This window comes from Mauremys mutica, chromosome 2, assembly GCF_020497125.1.
Source record: "Mauremys mutica isolate MM-2020 ecotype Southern chromosome 2, ASM2049712v1, whole genome shotgun sequence".
Classification (NCBI taxonomy): domain Eukaryota; kingdom Metazoa; phylum Chordata; order Testudines; family Geoemydidae; genus Mauremys; species Mauremys mutica.
Genome location: NC_059073.1, coordinates 246959818 through 246984734, shown reverse-complemented (window position 1 = coordinate 246984734; position 24917 = coordinate 246959818). Strand labels below are relative to the sequence as shown.

The window sequence follows — 24917 nt, the reverse complement described above, 5'->3', positions numbered from 1 at the left end:
AAGGTTCAGAAAAGGGCAACAAAAATGATTAGGGGTGTGGAATGGCTTCTGTACGAGGAGAGATTAGTAAGACTGGGACTTTTCAGTTTGGAGAAGAGACAACTAAGGGGGTATATGATGGAGATCCAGAAAATCATGACTGATGTGGAGAAAGTAAATAAGGAAGTGTTATTTACGCCTTCTCATAACACAATAACTAGGGACCACCAAACTAAATTAATAGGCAGCAGGTTTAAAACACATAAAAGGAAGTATTTTTTCACACAATGCACTGTCTGTGGAACTCCTTGCCAGAGGATGTTGTGAAGGCCAAGACCATAACAGGGTTCAAAAAAGAACTAGATACATTCATGGAGGATAGGTGCATCAATGGCTATTAGCCAGCATGGGCAGGGATGGTGTCCCTAGTTTGCCAGAAGCTAGGAATGAGCGACAGGGGATGGATCACTTGATGATTCCCTGATCTGTTCATTCCCTCTGCGGCACCTGGCCACTGTTGGAAGACAGGATACTGGGCTAGATGGACCTTTGGTCTGACCTCGTAGGGCCGTTCTTATGTTCTGTTCTTCCTAGGTCCATCAGTAATCTCCCTGCATAGGAAATAATAAAGCAAGAACTCTCCCCCAAACCCCCACAACCAGGGGTACAGGGGCAGGGGAGGCAGAGCCTCCCTTGGTCTATTACACCCGCAACCCATGGCTAATGGAGTCATAGGTATGAGGCTCCGGAGGCTCAGGCCAGCCCAGGGAGAGGAAGTGGTTGCAGTCCCAGCCAGGGAGCCTCCACGCGTGGGCATGGGGGCGCCTGAGCGCGCTGGGCCGGGGACTCCCGGGCTCCGCTGCCCCTCCTCTCCCAAGGGGCGCCCCGCCCCGGCTGCTACTCGGCGGGGGTGGCGGGTGGGGGCGAGCGAGCCCCTGAGCTAGGCCGGGCCGGCTGGCGGGGAGTCGCTCACTGATCCGCCCCCCACCCCGGGCCTGGCGGAGGAACCCGACGCGCCGCGTCCCGCCCCCGGTGCTCCCGCCTCAACCCTCCGGCACAGGAGCGTTTCTCTCCGCGCTCCGCTGCCCACCCGGGGAGCTGCCCCAGCACCGCCCTGCTGCTGAGCCCAGCCCGGCCGGCACCCCCAGGCGGCGGCAGCAGCGCAGGCCGCGGTAGCCCCAGCCATGCCGGGCCCTGCAGCCCTGCACGTGTCCCGTGTGCGGGCTCTGTACCGGCGGATCCTGCTGCTGCACCGGGCGCTGCCCGTGGCGCTGAAGGCGCTGGGCGATGAGTACGTGAAGGAGGAGTTCCGGAGGCACCGCTCGGTTGGGCCGGCTGATGCCCAGCGCTTCCTGCGGGAATGGGAGGCAAGTGCCCTAGGACCAGCCTCCCCCGTCTGCTGGGAGGGCTGCGGGCCATCTAGTTCCTCCCTCACCTCGGTCTTGCTTTAGGGCCCTGCCTCAGCTGCACCTATCAGCTCACAGCCTGGGGCTGGCGCAGGGGACGGGGGGAGTCAGGAGATCTGGGCTCTGCTCCGACTTAGTGTGTGGCGTGACCTGGCCTGGGCGAGTCTGTAGGCCCAATATTTTCAAAAGTAGTTGCTGAGCACCTGCAGGGTGCTTTGAGCAGGGGATTGGACTGGATGACTTCCTGAGGTCTCTTCCAACCCTAATATTCTATGCAGCTCCCAGTGATTTAATTGTAGAAAACCTAGGGCTTAATTTCTCTCTGCCTCAGGCCTTCCTTGTATAGTATGGAAGCTGTGCTGTTGACACACCTCTGCAAAGTACCCTGAGAGCTGCAGATTTTTTTTAATAAAGCTAGATAAGTGTAACCTATTTATGATTATTGTGTACTAACCTCCAGCAACCTCAGCACAAGATTAAGGGATACCCATAATAATAGGCTTCTCTCTGTGCAGGATTCTCATTGCATGGCACCAGTCTAGTAGAACTCTTATAGCTCTTAAGGTTTTTGGCTGGGGTGGGGTATGTAGGTTTCTGGGTATCCTTATGCATTCATAAGCTCAAAGTGACCACAGGGGCACAGTTTCCTGATATTGGTATGTGTAGTGGTCTGTCACAATTATTCTTAGTCCTGTGCAGGTCTGCCACAAAACCCATAGTATCTTTGAGGCATTCTTCTGACCCGGCATTGGCAGAGGTAGGATCTCTTGATGCGTTGGAGTGTTTTTTGTGTTAAGGCTGATGCTCGTGCACCAGGAGTCTGTTTTTCCCAGGATAGGAAGTCTTGACAATGATGATCCAGCACCTCTTATGGTGAGGATTTCACAAAGCAGATAACATGCACTAGAACCCCTCCATCACTTAGACAGTTCCAGCTGTGTAAATGAGGGAAGGCTGAGTATCAGGGTGATAAAAGCTGCTCTTTGGACTCAGGTGAGCAAGAAGACTAATTCTGTGCCAGATAATCTCAGCAGTAGAGGAACACACCAATGTCTGTACAGGAGAGGAGCCCAACTTTCTCCAGTTTTTCTAGAAGCTGACTAAACAAATGCATTTTAATTGAAACTGGTCCAAAAATTTACAAAGTCCCCAGTTGAGGTACATAGGCCAGGCTGCTCTTGCATCCTATTTTGGACCAGCAACTGAAGGAGGTGTAGCAGACCCTTCATGCAACTGTCCAAGCCTGGAAGACAGCCAAGGAAAAAAATATTTTCTTTGTGAGGCTGATCCCAGCTATCAAGCTTTCTGGAGAGACTCAATAGCAAAAGTACCAACCTCAGGGCAGAGTGTTAAGAACCAGCACCAACCCCCCTGTAAGCTGTTGGTCGGGGCTCAACTCTCCGGCTGGCGGGAGGGGAGCCACACCGACTCGCTTCTTTTCTTCTGCTGGTCCTTTAGGAGTCACAGGGAACAACGTTAGACCGCCAGGCCCTCTGGTGCAGGGGCTGGCCAACAGCAGTTCAAATAGGCCCAGGCCCTCAGGAGCAGGGGCTGGGCAACAGTAGCACAGATAAGCCCTGGCCCCCTGGAGCAGGGCAGGGCAACAGCAGTTCGAATAAGCCCTGGCCCTCTGGAGCAGGGCAGGGCAACAGCAGTTCGAATAAGCCCTGGCCCTCTGGAGCAGGGCAGGGCAACAACAGTTCAGCTAAGCCCTGGCCCTCTGGAGCAGGGCAGGGCAACAACAGTTCAGCTAAGCCCTGGCCCTCTGGAGCAGGGCAGGGCAACAACAGTTCAGCTAAGCCCTGGCCCTCTGGAGCAGGGCAGGGCAACAACAGTTCAGCTAAGCCCTAGCCCTCTGGGGCAGGGGCTTGGGTAACAGCAATCAGTCCTAATAAACCCAGGCCCTCTGGAACAGGGGCTTGGGTAACAGCAACCAATCTCAATAGACCCAGGCCCTCTGGAGCAGGGGCTTGGGTAACAGCAACCAGTCTCAATAGACCCAGGCCCTCTGGAGCAGGGGCTTGGGTAACAGCAATCAGTCTCAATAGACCCAGGCCCTCTGGAGCAGGGGCTTGGGTAACAGCAATCAGTCCCAATATCTGAAGGTTCACAGGTTCAGGCCCTCTGGCAGGGGCTGAACACAAGGCACCCAGTCAGTTAGTGGAAGCCCAGGCCCTCAGTCAGGGCGGGGCAACAGCAGTTCAAGTCTATGAGCCCAAGCCCTAGCTCAGGGCGGGGCAGCAACACCCAGAGGGCTCAGACCCTTAGGCAGGGCTGAGCAGTAGTTCAGTTAAGCCTAAGTCTGAGCGCTGGGGAGAGGGGGAGACTGCCACCCGTGAGTGGGGTGGCAGGGGGGGACACAGGCCCACCCACTCCACTGTGTCCCAGCCCGGGGCCCTATTAGCGGCTAGCACGGCCGCTGGTCAGTGGGGTCCTGACCGAAACACACCGACATGGGCACCTCGGTGCCTATAGCCTGACAGGGGTCGGCTATCCCCGGGCTACAGTCCATCTCCCCCTCCGTGGGTACCTGCTCCTCGGTCGCCGGGAGATCGGGCCAGTCCATCTGCATGGGCTCCTCGGGACCAGGGCTTGGGGGCAGGTCCGGCAACTCCTGCGGAAGTCCGGCCCGGCTGCCTCCGACGGCTCCTCTGGGTAACAGCAGGGCGGAAACGGCGGCGGCGGCTCCTCCTCGTACCGGGCGGGAGGAAGTCCTGGCGGCTGCTCCGGGTTCCAATCCCGGGGAAGTTCCGCAGGTTCCTCTTCGTACCGGGCGCGGGGCAGTGGAGGCCAGTCCGGGTCGCCGCCTCGGGTCCTGGAGGGTTCCCAGTCCGGAGCTCCCGCCGGCACGTCTGCTCGCGGCGGTGGCTGGCTCCTGACTGAGCTCTGGCGTTCTCCTTTTCTACTTCCTGTCCCGCCCCTTGACTTCCGGGGGGCGGGGACAGGAAGTGGTGGCTCAGCCCAGCTTGGCTTCTGGGAGGGAGCGCCCTCTGCTGGGCAGGAGGGGAGCCACACCGACTCGCTACACACACCCCCTTAAGTCTGGCGCCCGGCGGTCGGGGCCAGGCTCTTCCATTCCCCCGATACGGGACATGAAGTCCGCGTTAGTATGGTCCTTGCCAGCTCGATGCAAGATAGTAAAAGCATACGGCTGCAGGGCCAAGTACCACCGCATGATGCGGGCATTCTTGTCCTTCATCCGCGTCAGCCAGGTGAGGGGGGCATGGTCCGTAACCAGGATGAAGGGCGCCCCCAAAAGGTAGAACCGGAGGGCTTCGCAGGCCCATTTTATGGCCAGCGCCTCCTTCTCTACCACCGCATAGTTTCTCTCACGGGGGAACAGCTTGCGGCTCAGGTACAGTACGGGGTGGTCCTGCCCATCTATTTCCTGGGACAGGACGGCCCCCAGACCTACCTCGGAGGCGTCGGTCTGCAGGATGAATCCTCTATTGAAGTCCGGGCTGTATAGTACAGGTTCTCGGCAGAGGCATCCCTGGAGGCGCCGGAAAGCTGTCTCGCACTCCTGGGTCCATCTTACCTGCCGAGGGCTGTCCTTCGTAAGTAGGCCGGTGAGGGGTGCCGCTATGGAGGCGAACTGGGGGATAAACCTTCTGTAATATCCAACCAGGCCTAGGAACTGCCGGACATGTCGTTTGGTGGTTGGGGTCGGGCAGTCCATTAGGGCTTGGACTTTTCCCACCAGGGGTTTTACTTGCCCCCTGCCAACGGTGTAACCTAGGTAGGTAGTCTCTTGCCATGCGATTCGGCACTTCTTGGGGTTAGCCGTCAACCCTGCCTGCCTTAGGGACCTCAGGACGGCCGCGACCCGGAGCAGATGGTCTTCCCACCGACGACTATAGATGACTACGTCATCCAGGTACGCGGCAGCATAGTCGTGGTGGGTTTGGAGTAGGCGGTCCATCAGCCTCTGGAAGGTCGCGGGGGCCCCATGAAGACCGAAGGGCATCCTGGTAAACTGATACAGCCCCGTTGGGGTGGCAAAAGCGGTCTTCTCCTTCGAGGTCTCTTCCAGGGGGATCTGCCAGTACCCCTTGCTGAGGTCCAAGGTGGTGATAAACCGGGCCTCTCCCAACCGGTCCAACAGCTCGTCCACTCGGGGCATCGGGTACGCGTCAAAGCGCGAGACGGCGTTTACCCGCCGGAAATCGATGCAGAACCGACGGGTGCCGTCCGGCTTGGGCACCAGGACCACGGGGCTACGCCATTCACTTCGGGAGGGCTCGATAACGCCTAGGGCCAGCATCGCTTGTACCTCTTCTTCAACGGCCTCCCGCATTCTGTAGGGCAGCGGCCGAGTTGTTTCCCGGATCACCTTTCCGGGCTCCGTCTGAATGGAGTGGCAGACCAGTGAGGTGTACCCCGGGACGGCGGTGAAAGTCTTCCGGAAGGCCCTCAGGAGACAATTCGCTTGCTTGCGCTGGTCTTCGGAGAGCGACTCCCCAAGCATGGGGGTCGGGGGGTCCTCTGCCTGGGGTACTTGGGGACCCAGTTCCGGCTCGGGCGGGTATGGGTTGATCAGGAGGCCCTCTCGGTCCCGCCAGGGTTTTAACAGATTTACGTGGTAATGCTGCGTTTCTTTACGTCTACCAGGTTGACGCAGTTCATAGTTAACCGCTCCCACCTTTCGGACGACCTCATACGGTCCCTGCCAGCGAGCCAACAATTTGGACTCGCTGGAGGGTAAAAGGAGTAGGACCTGGTCCCCTGGCTTAAACTCCCGAACTTGGGCCCCTCGGTTATAGGTCTGTTCCTGTCGCTCCTGGGCCTTCTTCAAATTTTCCCGTGCTAGGGTCCCCGCCTGAGATAGGTACCCCTGCAGCTGTAGGACATACTCCAGGAGGCCCTGGGCTGGGGAGGCCGCCTGTTCCCAGGTCTCCCGCACGAGGTCGAGGAGCCCACGCGGCCGGCGGCCGTATAGCAGCTCGAAGGGGGAGAACCTTGTCGAGGACTGAGGGACTTCCCGGACCGCCAGCAGCAAGGCAGGTAAAAACTGGTCCCAGCGGCGGAGCTCCCCTGGTGGGAACTTCCGCATCATCCCCTTGAGGGTTCGATTAAAACGCTCCACCAGCCCGTCAGTCTGGGGATGGTACACGGAGGTGCGGAGTTGTTTTATCCCCAGAAGAGTACATACTTGTTTCAATAGCCGGGACGTAAAATTGGTTCCCTGGTCCGTTAAAATCTCCCGCGGGAGTCCGACTCTTGCGAAGATTTTTACTAGTTCTCCGGCAATCGTCCGGGCGGTCGTGCTACGTAGGGGAACGGCCTCCGGAAACCGGGTGGCATAATCGACGAGGACCAGAACATACTGGAATCCCGTTGTGCTCTTCGGGAGGGGCCCCACCAGGTCCAGGGCAACCCTCTCGAAGGGTATCTCCATTAACGGCATAGGGATCAGTGGTGCTCGAGGGACCCCTGCGGGTGCGGCGAGTTGGCACGCCGGGCACGAGGCACAATACTTCTGGACGTCCTGGTGGATCCCTGGCCAGAAGAATCGTCCCAAGATCCGGGCCAGTGTCTTTTCCTGCCCCAGATGCCCGGCGGCCGGTACATCATGTGCCAACTTTAGGACGGCCCGCCTATGACACTGCGGGACTACCAGCTGGGTTTGCGGCTCGCGGGTGCGGGGATCCCGGTCGATCCGATACAGACGGTCCTGCCGTAGCTCGAAGTGCGGCCATCGGGCGGCTTGTTGGGGGTCCTGGACTACCCCATCCACCGCCGCGAGCTGCTCATAATAGCGGCCGAGCGTGGGGTCCGCTCGTTGGTCCCTGCAGAAATCGGTGTAGAGGCGGGGGTCCCGGGGGGGTTCCGAGGGCTTTTCTGTGTCGGTTGTAACTTCGGGTTCCGCCTCAGTGGCGTCCCCAGTGGGCTCGGGTAGGGGCTCCCGGGGTTCCGCTTCGAGGGTCGGCGTAGCGCGTAGCACCTCTTCGAAGGCAGGCCAGTCCCGCCCCAGGACAACGGGATATGCCAAATGAGGAGCGAGGCCGACGATCAAACGCCGGGTGACCCCTGCGACCGTCAGGGAGACGCGAGCACTGGGATAAGGCCGGATATCCCCATGAATACATTGCAGGCGTATTGGCTGCAACCCGGGGTCCGGCGAGGGTCCCAAGCTCTGGCGGATTAGTGTCTGGCCACAGCCAGAGTCGATCAGGGCCTCGACCTCCTGGCCCCCGACGACGGCAGCGACAGTGAGTTTGGGACTCAGGGCGGGCCGAGCTCGGTTGTGTCCTGCCCAGACCTGCCCATAACTGCAGTCCATCTCTGGACAGTCTCTCTGGAGGTGTCCTAGCTTCCCGCAACCAAAGCAGGGGCCGAGCTCCGGCCGTTTACTTCGGGTGGCCCCTCGGGTTGGACTTCGGGGTGGACTCCGTCGGACCCCCGGGGTTCCGGGATTGGGACCGGCAGGTCCGGATCGGGTGGCGGCGTCCCGCCAACGGGCTTGAGGTTCCGGCTGGGAATTAAGTCCGCGGCCGGGATTTCGCACCGCCTTCGCGGGGCTCCCCTTTTTCTCCAGGCGAGCAGTCTCAGGCCTGGGGTTGGGTCGCGGGAGCGTCGGCCCCATCGCCGTCTCAGCGGCGAGGAAATCCTCCATGAGTGTCACGGCTGCCGCGAGCGTCACCGGTCGATGGCGGAGCACCCACGCTCGTCCGCGTGAGGGCAGGATGCTAATAAACTGCTCTAAGACGACCTGCTCTGTCACCTGCTCTGCAGTCCGGAGATCAGGGAGGAGCCAGCGTCGGCCGGCCTCCTTTAGCATCTGGGCCACCGCCCGCGGCCGGGCGCCCTGCGGGTATGTCTGGCTCCGAAATCTCTGCCTGAACGTCTCAGGGCTGACGTCCAGCGCGTCTAGTATAGCGGCTTTGACCCGGTCATAATCGCGTGCGTCCTCAGTCGCGAGGTCTCGATAAGCCGTCTGGGCCGCCCCGGTCAAGTACGGGGCTAACAGCGTAGCCCAATGTTCTCGGGCCCATCCAGCGACTAGGGCTACGCGCTCGAAAGTAACCAGGAAAGCCTCAGGGTCATCATTCGGGCCCATCTTGGTCAAGCGGAGGGGAGCCGCCATCCGGGGGGCTCCGGCCCCCTCACCCTCCGGTCCTTCTGCGGGCCGAGGGCGGGTAACCAGGAGCTGCTGAAGCTGGGTCCCCAGCTGCTGTAACAGTTGCTGCTGCTGCTCCAGCTGGGCTGCGTGTAGCTCCTGGGTGAGCCGGAGGTGGGCAGCATCCCGTTGCTGCTGCTGCTCGTGCTGAACAGCCTGCTGCTGTTGTTGCTGTTGCATTTGAGCAGCCTGCTGCCGCTCTTGGCTCTCCACGAGGCGTTGGATTAAGTGCTCCATATCCATGGTGGTCCGGGGGGGGGTAGATAAACCCCGCCCCTCTCGTTACCCTTTCTCACAGGGTAGAGGTTCGGCAGGTCCTCAGAGAAGGCACCAGTGTAAGCTGTTGGTCGGGGCTCAACTCTCCGGCTGGCGGGAGGGGAGCCACACCGACTCGCTTCTTTTCTTCTGCTGGTCCTTTAGGAGTCACAGGGAACAACGTTAGACCGCCAGGCCCTCTGGTGCAGGGGCTGGCCAACAGCAGTTCAAATAGGCCCAGGCCCTCAGGAGCAGGGGCTGGGCAACAGTAGCACAGATAAGCCCTGGCCCCCTGGAGCAGGGCAGGGCAACAGCAGTTCGAATAAGCCCTGGCCCTCTGGAGCAGGGCAGGGCAACAGCAGTTCGAATAAGCCCTGGCCCTCTGGAGCAGGGCAGGGCAACAACAGTTCAGCTAAGCCCTGGCCCTCTGGAGCAGGGCAGGGCAACAACAGTTCAGCTAAGCCCTGGCCCTCTGGAGCAGGGCAGGGCAACAACAGTTCAGCTAAGCCCTGGCCCTCTGGAGCAGGGCAGGGCAACAACAGTTCAGCTAAGCCCTAGCCCTCTGGGGCAGGGGCTTGGGTAACAGCAATCAGTCCTAATAAACCCAGGCCCTCTGGAACAGGGGCTTGGGTAACAGCAACCAATCTCAATAGACCCAGGCCCTCTGGAGCAGGGGCTTGGGTAACAGCAACCAGTCTCAATAGACCCAGGCCCTCTGGAGCAGGGGCTTGGGTAACAGCAATCAGTCTCAATAGACCCAGGCCCTCTGGAGCAGGGGCTTGGGTAACAGCAATCAGTCCCAATATCTGAAGGTTCACAGGTTCAGGCCCTCTGGCAGGGGCTGAACACAAGGCACCCAGTCAGTTAGTGGAAGCCCAGGCCCTCAGTCAGGGCGGGGCAACAGCAGTTCAAGTCTATGAGCCCAAGCCCTAGCTCAGGGCGGGGCAGCAACACCCAGAGGGCTCAGACCCTTAGGCAGGGCTGAGCAGTAGTTCAGTTAAGCCTAAGTCTGAGCGCTGGGGAGAGGGGGAGACTGCCACCCGTGAGTGGGGTGGCAGGGGGGGACACAGGCCCACCCACTCCACTGTGTCCCAGCCCGGGGCCCTATTAGCGGCTAGCACGGCCGCTGGTCAGTGGGGTCCTGACCGAAACACACCGACATGGGCACCTCGGTGCCTATAGCCTGACAGGGGTCGGCTATCCCCGGGCTACAGTCCATCTCCCCCTCCGTGGGTACCTGCTCCTCGGTCGCCGGGAGATCGGGCCAGTCCATCTGCATGGGCTCCTCGGGACCAGGGCTTGGGGGCAGGTCCGGCAACTCCTGCGGGAAGTCCGGCCCGGCTGCCTCCGACGGCTCCTCTGGGTAACAGCAGGGCGGAAACGGCGGCGGCGGCTCCTCCTCGTACCGGGCGGGAGGAAGTCCTGGCGGCTGCTCCGGGTTCCAATCCCGGGGAAGTTCCGCAGGTTCCTCTTCGTACCGGGCGCGGGGCAGTGGAGGCCAGTCCGGGTCGCCGCCTCGGGTCCTGGAGGGTTCCCAGTCCGGAGCTCCCGCCGGCACGTCTGCTCGCGGCGGTGGCTGGCTCCTGACTGAGCTCTGGCGTTCTCCTTTTCTACTTCCTGTCCCGCCCCTTGACTTCCGGGGGGCGGGGACAGGAAGTGGTGGCTCAGCCCAGCTTGGCTTCTGGGAGGGAGCGCCCTCTGCTGGGCAGGAGGGGAGCCACACCGACTCGCTACACCCCCAAATTGGTCATGAGTTCTATACTTAGATTTCACCAACCAATTATCAAGTATAAACTCTCAGGTACTACAAGTGCCTTAACATAGAGTCACAGACAGTCCCCTTGGGTACTCTATCAGTCTTGCCACCCAGATAAGCCTACCTTTGTGCTAGATGGTACCTTACATCAAGAGTCTCAGCAATATTCAGGTTACTTGTAGTCCAAAAGGACCAGTCACTTACCTCAGGTCAATTGCACCTTAGAGCTTACACCAAAGACAATGCTTGTAGCCAATCCTGAACTATCTAAAGATTTATTAAATAGGAAAAGGAAACAGAGTTATTTACAAGGTTAAAGCGGGTAAACATATATATAGAAATAAGCTACAATCTTAAATTTCAAAAGGTAATAGTAGATTCTCTAATAAGCAAGCTCTGTATGTCCTTTAGGGCTAATCTAGGTTAAAATGCAGGGGATCCCTGGTTTATGACTAGGAACCTTGCCACCAGGGTCCAAGCAGCAATGAGAAACAGTTCCTTCTTGTTACAGGTTTTTATTTCCTCCCCTTCTGCTCTGAGCTGCGAACTCATCTGATGGGAGGAATTCACTTGCATGATTCATTTTTATAGGGATGGCAGAGATCAATCAGCAAAGTCTTTTGTCCTCTTTAATGTTCCATAATAGTTTGTTTGGAGTTGATGGGTCTTACCTGTTGGGCAGGACATAACACCTTCTGTGGGAGACCAGCATTTCATACTAGTTAATGTGCCTCTCCTGTCTAATGATTTACACAGTTACCGAGGCTTACAATACAAATGCTCAAATATTATTGTATAATATGGGATACATGTTATAAGTGAGCATGCATGCAGCAACTCACAAGCATTCAATAAAATCTAACACATTCTTATAATTCTGATATCTATTATAACAATACTAATACACAGGTGAGCCTGACTGATTCCAGTTATGGATTTGTCAGTGTTCAATTGAGGCATGGTGACCTTGGCATGAGCTGGTACCTGGTCTCTCAGCATCACACTGGCTATAGCTCTCGCCATCCTTATGAGAGTTTTGTGGAATCAGCCATGGCTAGAGGGAAGACCATTTGTATTGCTCCTGAGTATATTTGGAAGAAGAGTTTACAAGATCAGAACACTATCTCAGTCTGAGTCAATCAGTAATATATTCTCACTAGTGGTCGGAGAGGAGGGAGTGGTGGATTAGGCCTTCATCCGAAGAGGGACACCTTTCTCTTTGCCTTTCACTGGAAGAAAAAGCTACTGGTCTTCTGCTCATGGCATCAAGAAAAGACCATGTTAGCTAAGGATATTTTCTCCACCAGCTGGGGAAGGATGCTGCTGTACTTCTTTTCAACAGCCTACCTCTGGTAGCAAAGGACCTGTTAAAGCTTATGAGACACAAAGGTTTAATGATCCTAATAGTCCCATATTGGTCCAATCAGGTTCAGAATCCGGCTTCAGTAGTCATTCAGAACTAGTACTTCTCTATCAACCTGGGAGCCATCTCTCTGACATCTTGTTCTTTTTAGGTTAAAGATCTTCAGGTATGGTATCTCTGAGCAGGTGATTTGGTCCTCCTGGCATTTCAGAAGCCATCTACAAAAAGGAGCTACAACTCCAAGTGGATAATTAAGAGTCCTCTCCAAGGTGGTGTTGGAGTTTCCACAGTAGTGAGTCTGTCCTCTTGCCAATGCTCTTTTCATGCTAGAGGAAGGCCCTTCATCATGAGTTTGGTGTAAAAGGGTCTTGGAATAGACTGAAACATTTAGAAAGTCCACTTACCTTCTTGTTTCTTTTGTCACCAGTTCAGTGGGCATGGCTGTTACTACAGGACTATTCCTGAATGAATATCTGATTGCATTTCACATTGCTAGGACCTGGCTGACCTGAAACTAGAAAGATATGTCAATGTTCGCGCAATTCAGGTGAACACTGACCATAACCTACCTTCATGGATGTTTCCATCAGACATGCATAAAGCAGCTACATGGTTTTCTCTCCACACGTTCACAAAGCATTATTGCATAGGCTCATCCTCCAGGAGGAAATCCTGTTTTGGATTCTGTGGTCTAGAATGCATTTCCAAGGTGGAGAAGGCCAAACTCTTCCACCTGCAGAAGTTTTTGTTTTATGTCAAGATATCCCAAATTTTCATTGGTCTCACTTGTGTGGGTTTTTCTTTCTGATAACATTCAAGTCTGCTGAAAGAAATAATTATGTCCAATTATTTGATTTGTAAGAGTCACTTGTTGCTCTTTATACTGTTTAATACTGTACATAATAAAAGACGATCTCAGTTAATGCTTTTGTCATTAACTTTGTTATTGCCACTTGTTTTAATTTCTCTCTCTTTGGACATTTTTCAGTCTTTCTTTCCTGAAGTGAGAGTCCTGCACAGATGCTCTCATTAGACAGGGAAAAATATTTAATTTATAATTCTCCTTCTCTGAAAAGATCCTCTTTCAGGATTCTCGTTCCCCTGCCTGGTTCCTCTAAGAGTCTTTTAACTTTGAATTTTTTTTTAAAGACAGCTTTCTCTTACACCTTGTTTCTCATTTTTTGTCTGAGGTGCACTTTTTTTTATTTGTAATCTCACATTGATCATCTTGAATGGTTTTTTCTTTCTCTTACCTTCATGTGCTGCTCAGTATAAGAACTGAATAATTAGAAGGCAGCACTTTTAGAGTCAGCAGTAGAGGCGTGCAATGGCTAACAGGGGGCCTGACTTGCATTCTTTATCTCACTACCTCTAACCTTAAGGGTCAAAAACCTTTTGAGAGTAAGAACAGTTCTATCAGCTTTTCACTAAGGAGTCACAGCTTGGGTGTGAGAATCCTGCAAGATATCCTTTTCAGAATAAAAAGTAAATAATTTTCCAATTTTCATTTCCCTCACCAACTGATAGAGCTTGGGTTTTATTTGGTAGTGAATTCTATAATTAAAGCTGTAAAACAGTTTCCTTTCATAGCTGCCTGTAGCTTACAACTTTGGGGTTTAAATTTTCCATGGCTGGTTCTTCTCCAAAAGTTACTTGGAATTTTTTTTTTTTTATTTTTAACAAAATCCCTTTTAGTCCCATTGGAGTTGTGAGAAAGTGGTAAAAATACGTTTTTCAGCAAAAAACCTGAATTTCAAAACCTGAAATTTTGGATGATCTTTAATGAGCATTAATGGTTTTGCAAGGCATGGGGGTGGGAGCGGGAAATTGGTTTAGATTTAATAGTGTCTGTTTGAAAATGGCATAGTGCACACTTCAAGAGGGATGTGTTATATGGACAGCTTGAAAAGATGCCAAGGTAGATTCAGGCTTTGCCAAACTGTTCATGTGGATCTTTTTACCTATATCTCAGTCGTCTTATTTCCTCCCAAAATTATGTCAATCTGAAGGTGTGATTACTAAAAATCTCATATTCATTTCACAGGGCTAAGGGACTTTTTGCACCTCAGAATGCATTAAGACTCCCAGAGCCTTGGAAACATGAAATAGATAATTGGGGAACAAGTCCCAAAGCATTTCTTCATCATTCTCTTCCCTTGCTGGGAAACAGGTTCTCAGGCTAGTGTTTAGCTCCTTTTATTCCAGTGGGATATAGGTTGTCAGTTTATCCCTTGGCTGGAGGGAATAGCCCATTCAATACTAACTTCATGGAGGCTGTAGATTAGTTCTTGAACATCCTGCAATAGTGCACCTATGAAGTGCATGCATATGGTACACTTAAAGAAGTGTGCATTAGCGGTACTAGCATATTGCTTATTACAAGAAACACAACTGTGCTTTCAGAAATTCTGTATGCACCCAGATGTTTTTCTTTCTTTAAAAAACATCTAGAGGCATTTTTAAAACAACTGACAAAATCATCCAGAGCATAGGACTTGGTGGTCATGGTGGACTTCAGCTACCCAGACATCTGGGGAAAATAATACAGCAGGGCACAGATTATCTAGCAAGTTCTTGGAATGTATTTGAGACAATTTTTTATTTCAGAAACTGGAGAAAGCTACTAAGGGAGAGGCTGTTCTAGATCTGATTTTTAACAAATAGGGAGGAACTGGTTGAGAATTTGAAAGTGGAAGGCAGCTTCAATGACAGTGATCATGAAATGATGGCGTTCATGATTCTAAGAAAAGGTTGGAAGGAAAACAGCACAATAAAGATAATGGATTTCAAGAAGGCAGACTTTATCAAACTCAGGGAGTTGGTAGGTAAGATCCCATGGGATGCAAATCTAAGGGGAAAAACAGTTCAAGAAAGCTGGCAGTTTTTAAAAGAGACATTATTAAGAGCAAAAGAGCAAACTAGCCCATTGCGTAGGAAAGAACGGAAGTATGGCAAGAGACCACCCACTTTCAATAATCAGAAACGCAATAAAGAGTCCTACTAAAAGTGGAAACTAGGTCAAATTACAAATGATTAATATAAACAAATAAAACAAATATATAGGGACAAAATTAGAAAAGCCAAGGCACAAAATGAGTTTAAACTAGCTAGAGACATAAGGGTAACAAGAAAACATTCTACAAATACATTAGAAGCCAGAGGAAGACCAAGGACAGGATAGGCCAATTATTCAATGAGGAAGGGGGGAACAATAACATAAAATGTGTAAATGGCAGATGTATTAAATTACTTCTTTGTTTCAGTTTTCACCAGAAAGATTAGTAGCAACTGAACATCTAATATAGTGAATGCCAGGAAAATGAGTTAGGATCAGAGGCTAAAATAGGGAAAGAACAAGTTAAAAATTACTTAAACAAGTTAGATGTCTCCAGCAGGGCTTTGGAGTGGAGCCTGGAGCTGGAACGCGGAGCAGTGGAGCTGCAGGTTTTTGCCCAGAGCTGGAGCGGAGCCAGAGTACAGAAAATCTTGACTGCTCCACTGCTCCAGTTTTTTTTAAAAATTTCAATCCAAAATGAATTATATTTAGCAAGAAAGCCCTAAAGGTGCCAAAAAGTTTCAGATTGTATAACCATTGATATTAACATCTACTTTACCACTTTACGTAATATGTCATAGTTATTCTCACTTCAGCCAAAATCAAGATTTAATGTACAGATACAAAATTACAAAGTTTTTTGGAGATATGTTTTATTAAAGAATCAGATAATTATCAGACATCCGGCAACACTGCAGACTGCTCCCACCCTTGTGCCAAGGTTAGGCTAGTACGTACTCACGTAGATTAGTTAGATAGATTAGTATGTGTTGATACTTCTTTTGTAAGGGTTGATCAACGAGACACGCTGAGTGCTGCGATTATGGAAAAGTGTGACGCAAGACGCAACATTTAAGATATCACAAACAGGTATATTGCAAAAAAAATAATCTTTTTGTTTATTGATATATTAAGATATCGCAAGAGATATTAACCAACCTGTTAAATGAACCGGTTATTTGCTCTATCTTTTATAATCTATTCAGGCTGATGAAGCAAAAACAGATTTCCGAAAATTTGCTCTCTCTATTAAAAGGACTGTGCTTGCAATTTGAATCTGCTTTCCCGTTAATGTTTATTTTCAACCTTGTAACGTGTAGCCACTGTTCTACAATTAATGTTGTAGAACAGTGATAGCACGTACTAACGCTACAGCACATACCAAATTTAATTGATATATCTATATTAAAGCGTTTTTGAGATAGTAATTAAAAACTTGGAAAATATTTTATAAAAAACCTAATTTGCAATTTATACAATAAAGTTTATATTAATTATGTATATTAAAATACTTCTTACTTCATTAAAACTGCAAGAAACATGTTAATATTTTAACATATACTTTAATAATAATTTTATGTAAAAAGAAAATGCGATAATTTTTGTACAGAAAATCCAAAATAAATTCGATGTACCTTAAGTGGTTAAGATATCACAAGCAGGTACGTTATAAAAAATGTAATGCTTTTGTTCATTGCTTTTCGAAGATCATAACAAGAAACATTTGGATGCGGTAGCAGCACAAGAAGATTTGGCCATGGCTTCAACAAAAAAATCAAATCTGCCCCCCATGATTGATAGCTGATTTATTGAAAAGGATCTCAACAACATCTTTACTTTTGAATTTGAAAAGCCAAAATTTGGGCATTGGGAAAGGAAAGAAGAAATCGGCAATGTGCAAGGTAGAAAAGGAAGTGAATGGTGAGCTCAAACCATGTAGCTTCAAGACAAGTGAAGCAAGTGTCATGAAAAGTTTCAACCTTTGGCAGCATTTAAAATGTAACCATCCTGAAAACTATGCGGCTCTGTTTACAAAAAAGGACCAGGAAGATGAGGCAAAACAGAAAGCTGACGCAGCTAAACAACGTTCATCTGGCTCTTTGAAAACTCCTGGAGAAAAGATCTTTTGCAGAGCTTCATCTGAAAAGAAACCCAAAATTGAGCAAACAAAACATGACTCATATTTGAAGTCCTCAAAGGTTACAGTCACCGTGGATGCCAATACTTTCTGTGAAGGGCTGATTGAAATGGTTTGCTTGAGTTCAACACCGCTCACTACCTTCAGGCTAAAGAACAAAGGATTCCAAAAAATTGCAGGTGAAATGGGTCGGCAGCTTGGTGTTTTTATGGGGCATGATGCAGTTTGTCATTTAGTTGTCGGCACAGCTGAGTTTGGTTGCGAAGAGCTCAAGAAAGCTTTGGAGCAAAAATTGTACTACCTGAAAATGGATGTGGCAACCTATGGAAACAGAAATTTCCTTGCAATCAATACTCAGTACTATGAAGACGGAAAAGATAAAGCTGTGGTAAAAACCTTGGACATAATCAACACTGAAGGGCATCACAATTCTTTGTACGTGAAAAGTCAAGTAAAAGCTATTTTAGAAAAAATTGGGATCAGTGAAATGCAAGTGCTGAGCATCTGCATTAACAATGCAGAAAACATGACCTGTGTCTTCAAAAATTTCAGTGAGGACAATGAAACCATTTCTACCTCTGAGAATAGGGATGTGGACAGAACTGAAGCTATTTTGCCCGATGAAGGAACTAAAGGAATGGATGAAGTCGAACTCAACATAGATGCTGCTGCGCAATGGGTTAATGACCCTAGCCTCATACTTCCAACATGGCTTCATGAGGATGACTCAAAGTCCAACTGATGATGTGTGGTATTCACACTCTTCAATTGGCAATCTGTAATGGACTGAACAAAGAACATGTGAAGAAATTTCTGGGAAAAATTCGACAAGTCATTGTCAAACTACAAACTCCAAGGATTCAAAGTGTTCTGCTTGATCTACATGGGGTAACTCAATCATTGGATTCTGTGACTCGCTGGGGTTCAACATTTGCGATGATTGATCGGCTTCTCGTTTTTCAATCTTACTGTGAACAAGTGACTGCTGCTGGAACAAGAGAACTCAAGTTAACAAAAGCTGAATGGGATGAAGTGAAGAATCTGCGAGACCTCTTGGCAAAGCTAAACCAAACAACCATGAATTTTCAAGCTGTCAATGTAACCCTGTGAGTTTTAATGAAGGAATGGTGAAAACTGTCAAAATTCTTGCAAGAAAATGGTGGACAAATTGCAGAAGGAATTCTATCCTCCATGCAGAAACGCGAAGAGAAGCTTTTTGACAATATTCATTTCCTTGCTGGAGTTTATGTTGATCCACGGTATCGGATTCTTCTTACCGCAAGGGAAATACCAAAGGCAAAGGAAGGGCTCCTTGATATTGCTCGACGACTCAAAAAACAAAATCTATTGCTACATTTGAATTTGGCGAAAGAGGTTGAAGAAAACAAAACACAACAAAAGGAGTCATCAACAATAGAATTTGCTGTTTCGGAAAGTTCACATCCTTCAGAAATAGCAGGCTGTTCTCAAACTTCTGTCTTCACTCTGAACTTGTTTGAGCATCCATCCCTGAGAAGTCATCACGGGGAACTGGAGATAATTCAAGTATCAGTTCTTCAGAAGATGATTTTGAAAAGGAACTGGATAAACAAGAAAGACACTGGCGAGTTTCTGCGATTTATATTTGTAATTAAACATTATTCGAGAGAAACTTTTGAGAAGATTGTGAGGCGATGGAGTCTATTTGTAGGCTAAAAGTTAAGTCTGTTTTTGAGGCCATTTACAGCTACCCACACCGCATTCAGGCTGCCTGTAGAATTGCTTCGAGCATGCCAACAACTCAAGCTAGTGTAGAGTTACTGTTTTCGGCTTTGAAGTTAATTTTAAATCATTTGCAGCAGGCTATGAAAGGCAACTTGATTGCTGCAATAATTTTTTACAGAATGAATTATGAACGATTCTAGTTTGTATCATTGTTGATGACATTTAAATTGTTTTAAAAGTCTGAATAAAAATAATGTTTTTTCAAAATTACAGTATACACTTTTTTATTTAGTTAAAAATTAATTTGAGTCAGCGCGCAGAGCGGAGCTGGAGCAGTCACTATTGGTAGCAGAGCTGGAGTGGAGCAATTCAAAAATCGGATTGCTCCAAATTCCTGGTCTTCAGGTCACCAGGGCCTGATGAAATACATCCTAGAATGCTCAAGGAGTTGACTGAAGAGGTATCTGGGCCATTAGCGAGTATCTTCAAAAAGTTATGGAAGACAGGAGAGATTCCAGACGACTGGAAAAGGGCAAATATAGTGCCAATCTATAAAAAGAGAAACAAGGACAACCTGGGAAATTAGACCAGTCAGCTTAGCTTCAGTAGTATCCAGAAAGATAACGGAGCAAATAATTAAACAATCAATTTGCAAACACCTAAAATATAATGTGACAAGTAACTGTCAGCATGGATTTGTCAAGAACAAATTATGTCAAACTAAATGAATAGCTTTCTTTGACAGGTTGACATGCCTTGTGGATGGGGGAAGAGAGGCAGATGAGGTATATCTTGACTCTAGTAAGGCTTTTGATACTGTCTTGCATGACCTTCTCATAAACAAACTCGGGAAATACAGCCTAGATGGAGCTACTATAAGGTGGGTGCATAACTGGTTGGAAAGCCATTCCCAGAGTAGTTTTCAGTGGGTTCCTGCAGGGATCAGTTCTGGGCCCAATTCTATTCAATATCTTCATCAATGATTTAGATAATGGCACAGAGAGTACACTTATAAAGTTTGTGGGCGATATCCAGCTGGGAGGGGTTACAAGGGCTTTGGAGGATAGGATTAAAAATCAAAATTATCTGGAAAACTGGAGAAACGGTCTGAAGAAAACAGGACAAAATTCAATAAGGACAAAATGCAAAGTACTCTACTTAGGAAGGAACAAATAGTTGCACACATACAGAATGGGAATGACTGCTTAGGGTGGACTACTGCAGAAAGGGATCTGGAGGTCATAGTGCATCACAAGCTAAATGTGAGTCAACAGTGTAATGTTGTTGCAAAAAAAGCCAACATCATTCTGGCACGTATTAGAAGGAGTGTTATAAGCAAGACACTAGAAGTAAATCTTCCTCTCTACTCCACACTGATTAGACCTCAGATGGAGTATTGCGTACAGTTCTGGGCGCCACATTTCAGGAATGATGTGTACAAATTAGAGAAAGTCCAGAGAAGAGCAACAAAAATGATTAAAGGTCTAGAAAACATGACCTCTGAGGGAAGATTGAAAAAAATTGGGTTTGTTTCGTTTGGAGAAGAGAAGACTGAGGGGGGACATATCATCAGTTTTCAAGGACATAAAAGGTTGTTAGAAGAAGGAGGGGGAAAATGTTCTCTTTAACCTCTGAGTATATGTCAAGAAGCAATAGGCTTAAATTGCAGCAACGGCGGTTTAGGTTGGGCATTGGGAAAAACTTCCTACTGTCACGGTGGTTAAGCACTGGAATAAATTGTCCAGGGAGGTTGTGGAATCTCCATCATTGCTGTTTTTTAAGAGCAAGTTAGACAAACACCTGTCAGGAATGGTCTAGATAATACTTAGTCCTGCTGTGAATGCAGGGGACTGGACTAGATGACCTCCTGAGGTCCTTTTCAGGCCTATGATTCTATTAAATGCTAAATAGTGTGTCAAAGCAACTTTGAGGTTTCACAATTAAAATAATGTAACAGTTAAGTTTCTTATAGCAACATTAACTTGGCATGTTGCACATGTGAAGTATTTTTATTCCTGATTTTCTTGTTAGATGTACAAATACAACTTTAATTCCTGGACAGGCTTTTTCCTCACTCACTGCACCATACACGATGCATATTGCAATGTGGTTCGATATATTGTGTTAGTGGAGAGAGAGAATGTGTGATCTTATAATTAAATATTGTATCTTAATGTAAACACATGAGAGCTGAGCTGTTCCAAATGTGATGTTAACTTTGTCATTTCCTGACTCTGAGTATCTAATTATACAACCTTAATGTTCTCAGCATTTTTTTGTTTCTTTGTTTTTTAATGGATTTTCCTGGATTTAAAAAAAATCCTTAATCTGGAGCTATTTGACTTTGTGGTTGAAACTCTTGTTAACTCCAAGAGAAGGCTTGGCCTTGCACCACTGCAGTCAATAGGAGTTTCAACATTGATTTCATTCGTAGGAGGATCATGCCCACTGTGTGTCATGCCTTTCTGAGTATGTATACTGGGCTGATTATAATTGGGACTGTGGTTGTGTTGTGTCTTCTTGTTATCCAGCCTTCTTCCTGGATACTTACTAATCGTTAAAATAGCCTTGGCATTTTTTGACCAAAACTTACCACTGTTCCAAACAATTTTATTGTTCTCACTTTATTATTTACATAAAACAGCAGATTCAGGAAGCTGAGTGCATCAGGTGTTTATGTCAAGGAAATCAATCCGCATCATTTAAGTTCTCCATATTTCTCTATTTTGTGACCATTTTTTGTATCCTAGTATTTTAGGATTTTAGTTTCTGGACAGATATCCTTAGATATGAACTCAAATCTCAATGTGGAACTTGAACCTATGATCTAGTTCACAGGCAAGGATGCTGCCATCTTAAATACATTTGCAGAATATAAAAAGATAAGCAAAAGATTAAACAGATTTCAAGACTAATTTTAAAGAAAAATGAGAGAAATGGGATCAAGTTTGAGATATGTCTTAATAGACGAACACAGAATAACCCTTGAGTTACTGTAATATTGCTGTATTTAAGATCCTACTTCATTTGCGATATTGCGGAAATTGCAGATTCTGCAATATTAGGCTTTCACCACAGTTTTGTTTTAAATCAGCTTACCTTGCACAGTCCACAATTTGCATACGTTTTGAGTTTTGGAACACACACTTTTTTGCTCATTAGTACATTAAATGAGCTTGGAGAGTTTTGGGATTCATCTGCAGTTCTACAGCATTTTCCAGAGTTAGCAGAGACAGCAAAGCGATCACTATTGATCTTACCTAATTCTGTGGATGCTGAGTGTGCAACATCTTGATACAGACAAGTGTTCACAAAGCAAAGATAGGACATGAAGGAGACCACTGTAGCAGGGTGTGCTGCACTAACATTCAATCCCTGTAAAATATAAATGGCTAAAGTGAATGAATTTCTGTAGCAGTTCTGTTAAGAATTTGTCTTCTGAATTTTATATTGTACCAGTCACTTTTTAAAAAATGAATAAGAACATAAGAACTGTCATACTGAATCAGACCAAAGATCCATCTAGCCCAGTATCCTGTCTTCCGACAGTGGCCAATGCCAGGTGCCCCAGAGGGAATGAACAGAACAGGTAATCATCAAGTGATCCATTCCCTGTTGCCCATTCCCAGCTTCTGGCAAACGGAGGCTAGGGACACCATCCCTGCCCGTCCTGGCTAATAGCCATTGATGGACCTATCCTTTATGAATATATCTAATTCTTTTTTGAACCTTGTAATATAATATAGTTGCACCAAATTGTCTGGTTATCTTAAAAAAATAAATAAAATAAAATTAGCAGGCATAACTGATGGATTCACAGGTCTCGTGCTCTGGAACAGCCTCTGGGAGAACTCCCTTCATTGTGTCAACCTTCCTTGAGTGTTGCACACAATGGAGTAAGCCCCTTGGCTTCACCGCCTCTTGGGACCAAACCTCGCAGCCTTCAGCACCTCTGCATCACCTTATGAGCTCCCCTCAGCGAGTCCACTTGAATTGAACATCTGGGGAAGGTTTGCACACTCAGAGGGCAATGCAGCCTGACTTTATTAAACTGGAGTGACTCATAGACAGCATTGTAAAGGCAGATGGGTTTATTAGATAAAGTCATTCCGTTAGCATAAAGAATGGAGAAGCTACAGCAAAGTCAATCTGGGTCTGTCCAGGACCCTCATCTTTCGTGCGCTCTCTCTCTCTCTCTGACCTTGCTTGAGTCCCAATCCTGAAGCGAGAGTCCCGCTTCTAGCAGGCTGCACTATACCTCACCCCAAAGCCGTCCTCTGTCTTTTGTTCTGATTCCTGGGAAAAACAGGTCACCTGGCTACTCACCTCAATTCTTTGTTCTCTGGCTGGTTGCAGCTGGCTGGCTTCTTGCAGAGGGTGGGTCCCAGGGTCATGAATTGCTAGGTTACAAAATGTCTGGGACATTGTCTGGGACATTGTATGGGCCCAGGCAGCTAGGTGGCAGTCACACCTGGTCCTCTGGGTCTCTGCAAAGATTAAACCACCTTTTCCTACCACCTAGTTAAACATGCAGTACATAGGGGAAACTGAGGCACACACAGTATTCATACAAAATATTAAGAAAAATTCCCACTTTGTGTTAATAACATAATAAATGAGTGTTTATATCATTCCAGCAAATTTTTCTTAAACAAATAGGTGTACTGTGGCTTTTCCAAATTACAGCTATTAATAAAGGTCCATTATTACTTTTCTATGATTTTCCATGTCTTGTCCGCAACTCAGCAGCAATTATTTGAAGAACATCCCACGATTCAGGTAGGGTCTTAGCTATACTATAATTTTTACTAAAAAGAGACAAAGAAGGGTCACTTTAATTTGCTTAGTACAGGAATTTAGGAAGCTTGTTAAAAAAATAAATCCCTAAACTCTTAAAAAGATGTAAGTGGCTAATGAAATATTTTTACAGGAAATCTAATTTGACTTGTTTGAACTTACAAAATAAAAAAATGAACTGCTTTTTGAATGCTGTCGCATGAAACAAGGCCTCTAAGAATTAGATTAATAGGAACAGTCTGTACGTAAATGTTAACTTTATAAAAATAATTAGTAGTATAATGTCATGTTGTGCCTATTTATTTTTTATAGCAGTGGGCTCAGATTAATGATTTGTATCTTGAAACCCATGGGGAAGTATTAATACTAGAAGGAGATACTTCTAAAGAAAACAAGCTTTGTTAGTCAGGAACTATAGCTCTTCAGGTGGATTCAAATGAAGCATATCAATTATTAATATACATTGCTTTCTATTTTCTAAATATTTAATATTTTAATTAAAATAATTGGTGCTCATTAACAAGAGGCAGCTGGCATAATTAGATTGATAATGATTATTGCCTGGGAATGTTATTAATGTTGACAGAGCTGACAAGTAATTTAGCTCAACCTCTAAATTGTACAATAATTGATGAGTATGTATTGCTTAAAACAAATAATAAGCTAATATTAGTTACCGAACTGGTTGGGTTACAAATTATGGGTTAGTGTTGTTACAGCAGAAAATTCAGCTGAATCTTTTTTTATTCACTTCTAAGACATTTGAATTGTCCTCCTCCAGTCCTTAAGGCTGCCATGTTATGAGGACCAGTCTTCTAGCTAAGAAGGCTTAGGCTGTCTTGGGGCTACAGAGAATCACTGAAGAGTGACGAGTCCATCTTCCTAACAGGCTAAATAAATTGCCTCTGTACCCGTTTCTAGCCATTATTGGCCCTGGAGCATGGGATTCTGACAGCCTTTCTATGAGCTGCTACGTGGACTGAAATTGATTCAGAGTTGTGCTTTACCGTAGTTGCTTGGTTCATTGAAAAAGGGAGATGCTTGTATTACTCTCTAGTAACACATAAAGGCATATCAGGAGCTGTGGAAAACATAATTCCAACTATACATATAAAGTGATGGGGTCTAAATTAGCTGTCAAGAAAGAGATCTTGGAGTCATTGTAGAAAGTTCTCTGAAAACATCCACTCAGTGTGCAGCGGCAGTCAAAAAAGCAGATTGTTGGGAATCATTAGGAAAGGGATAGGTAATAAGACAGAAAATATCATTGCCTCTATATAAATCCATGGTACATCCACATCTTGAATACTGCGTGCAGATGTGGTTGCCCCATCTAAAATATATATATATTGGAATTGGAAAAGGTACAGAAAAGGGCAACAAAAATGATTAGTAGTATGGAACAGCTTTTGTATGAGGAGAGATTAATAAGACGGACTTTTCAGCTTGGAAAAGAGACAGCAAAGGGGGGATGTGATGGAGGTCTATACAATCATGACTGGTGTGGAGAAAGTAAATGAGGACGTGTGTTATGAGAAGGAGTAAATAACAAGAACTAGGGTTC

General features: G+C 47.6%; 2 protein-coding genes across 2 annotated transcripts in view; both read left to right on the top strand.

Annotated features, from left to right (window-relative positions):
* Positions 1-860: 860 nt before the first annotated feature.
* Positions 861-24917, top strand: part of SDHAF3 (succinate dehydrogenase complex assembly factor 3) — an 87931-nt gene continuing 63874 nt past the window's right edge. The window contains exon 1 of the mRNA XM_045006486.1: positions 861-1346. Coding sequence (XP_044862421.1) covers positions 1164-1346 — 183 coding nt within the window. The 5' untranslated portion in view covers positions 861-1163. The remainder of the gene's footprint in view (positions 1347-24917) is intronic.
* Positions 1534-18812, top strand: LOC123364387. Its single transcript, XM_045006485.1, has 3 exons — positions 1534-2142; positions 15724-15804; positions 16422-18812. The coding sequence occupies exon 3, from the start codon at positions 16608-16610 to the stop codon at positions 17592-17594; it is 987 nt and encodes a 328-aa protein (XP_044862420.1). The 5' UTR covers positions 1534-2142; positions 15724-15804; positions 16422-16607; the 3' UTR covers positions 17595-18812.

Bases quoted from the DNA above. Each gene is read 5' to 3' on its own strand.
- LOC123364387 (XM_045006485.1), top strand. From the start codon at position 16,608: ATGTGCAAGGTAGAAAAGGAAGTGAATGGTGAGCTCAAACCATGTAGC.